The sequence below is a fragment of the Penaeus japonicus genome, unplaced genomic scaffold (assembly GCF_977035675.1).
Source record: "Penaeus japonicus unplaced genomic scaffold, GWHDUDI00000001_assembly GWHDUDI00000009, whole genome shotgun sequence".
Taxonomy (NCBI): domain Eukaryota; kingdom Metazoa; phylum Arthropoda; class Malacostraca; order Decapoda; family Penaeidae; genus Penaeus; species Penaeus japonicus.
The window spans coordinates 23,621,940-23,624,439 of record NW_028234411.1 but is presented as its reverse complement, the minus strand read 5'-3'; the positions used below and the strand labels follow the sequence as shown (position 1 = coordinate 23,624,439).

The 2,500-nt window shown below is 35.4% G+C and overlaps 1 protein-coding gene across 1 annotated transcript in view; it reads right to left on the bottom strand.

The window, feature by feature from the left end:
- LOC122253361 (procollagen-lysine,2-oxoglutarate 5-dioxygenase 2) overlaps positions 1 to 2,500 on the bottom strand; it is an 83,459-nt gene that overhangs the window by 25,397 nt on the left and 55,562 nt on the right. The window contains exon 10 of the mRNA XM_086539858.1: positions 627 to 737. Within this exon, the coding sequence (XP_086395984.1) occupies positions 627 to 737 (111 nt within the window). The remainder of the gene's footprint in view (positions 1 to 626; positions 738 to 2,500) is intronic.

Genomic DNA, 2,500 nt, shown 5'->3' with positions numbered 1-2,500 from the left:
AGAGAGGGGTGAGATTCAGAGAGAGAGAGAGAGAGAGAAATAAAAGTAAGAGACATACATACATGCATACATAATAAAGAAAATCATATACTCATTTTAACTATTTTTGTTTATTGACATCAATACAAAAAGAGTAAATATATCCGACTACATATCTATTTACTTCTAGATCTATTTGTTACCAAGATCTATGTATCTATCTAATCATGGATGATTAAATTATAAATTAATTCGTAATTTATTCATCAATATCTCATTATGTATTATCAGTATCTAGTCTTTTATCAAAATCTGCATATCTATTCATTTAATTATATCAATCACCACTTATCAATATCTATTATCAATTATTTATTATTCATATCTGAATACATATTATCAAAATTAAATCTTGCATCATCAAAATCTGAATATCTATCAATTTAATCCTAACCATCAAATACCCATCAATGTCTAATTACCTATCATCAAAATCGAATCATCTACAATCAAAATCTGATAATCAATCCTCAAAATTGAATGACCAATCATCAAAATCTGATTATTTATTCATTAAATCCCACACCACTACTTACCAACACACAAATATACGTACAGTAACACGTTTTGGACATGTTCCAGCTTACCTTACTTTCTGACGCCTGATCAGCTTCTGCCAATCAGCTGTCGTTTCCTTCGGGAAGAGCAGGTTGGACTCCTTGGTCTTTCGCTGGAAGAGAAGAGGCCCGACAACCGGTCTGGAAGAGAGAGAGAGAGAGAGAGGTTCGAGGACCAGATAGTTTCTTCGTGTTGGTGAAGCGGAGGTTAGTAGCGTTAAGGGGAATGATGAGGTAGGGGTGATAGGGGGTGGGATGGTGGGGGTGAGGGTGGTGGGGTTGGTGGGGATGGGGGGTTGGTGGGGGTGGGGTCGGGGGTGGGGATGGGGGTGAGGATGATGATGATGGTGTTGATGATGATGATATTGATGGTGATGATGATGATGTTGTTGATGATGATGATGGCTATGATGATGATGGTAGTCCATTTTTGAATAATAGGTTCTAACAATAAAATAAAATCACGAACTTTCATAAGTAAACAGATATTTCAATTGAGTCATTTACACGCATGACACACTGATAATTACCACACCGGAATAACTGACAAACATTTTAGCATAACGCCCCTATTTTCGCAATCCATACTAATTAAATGCTCATTGCACAACCATATGCTGGCTCATTTACATATACATTGTGCACACATACAGACATACCCATGCAATTAAGCTAGACCTATATATAACGCATATTTTGTCATGTAACCGATAACCTTCTTCTGTTTATGTTAAAATCCTATTATCATAATCATTATCATTATTATTTTTATCATTGTTATTATTATCATTATCATTGTTATCATTATTATTAATATCAATGCTATTACTATTCTTATTATTATCATTATCATTGTTATTACTGTCATTATTATCAATATCATTATTAGTGTTATTAAAATACAAATTATTATCATAAGTATTGTTATTATTCATTAGCATTATTATAATTATCGCTTGTTCGTTTTTATATTATTATCTTTATGATCCTTTTATTGTTATTATTCTATTCCCTAAGTTTTTATCATATTTCATTTCCCACTTCACATTTCTTTCTCGTTTCTTTCTTTCATTCCAAGTTCCCTCTCTCTTCTTCTTCTATTCTTTTCTTAATCTCTCCTCCTCACACTTCCATTCTTCAACAATTATTTCATACATCTCATCCTTCCCCTTTTCTCTCTCTTCATTTCCTTCAATCTTCTTCAACAAATTCTTTCACTCCTCCTTCGCCTTCTCCTCAAAATTCTACTTACCCTCTTACCCTTTCCTCCTCTCTCATCCCCATATATCTATCTAACCCTTTATCGCTCTACCTCTCCCATACACCCATTCGCCCTATGGCGTGATGGATACTCTGACCTGACCTCGTCCCATGAAGGAGTTATTGAAGCTTATTTGCATAACAGGATGAGACCAGTTTGACTGATGGGTCGGGGATATACACAGATGGGAAAAGATGAGATGCTTAGTAGGTGATAAAATTAGGGGGAGACGAAGGGAGAGGAGGAAGAAAGAAAGAGAGAGAGAGAGGGAGGGGGAGAGAGGGAGGGAGAAAGTGAGAAAGAGCGACAGGGAGTGAGGAAGAGGAAGAAGGAGAGAGAGAAAGAGAGAGAGAGAGAAAGAGGGAGAGAGAGAGAGAGAGAAATAGAGAGACTGATAACGAGAAAGTAAGTTTAGATTATATAATCCTAATATAAAACATGGTCTTTCTACATTATTCAAACACCTAAGTACCTTTCCGAATATGTGTCGATGATATTAAAAAACCGCTCCAAGAGACTGACTGCTGTCTGCCAAGTGACAAGTACGTAATTTCATTACCATCTGATTTGCATTTATATATCTGTCTCTCTTTCAACTCATCTGTCTTTTTTCTGTGTTTTCTGTTTGTAAATCTGTCTTTCT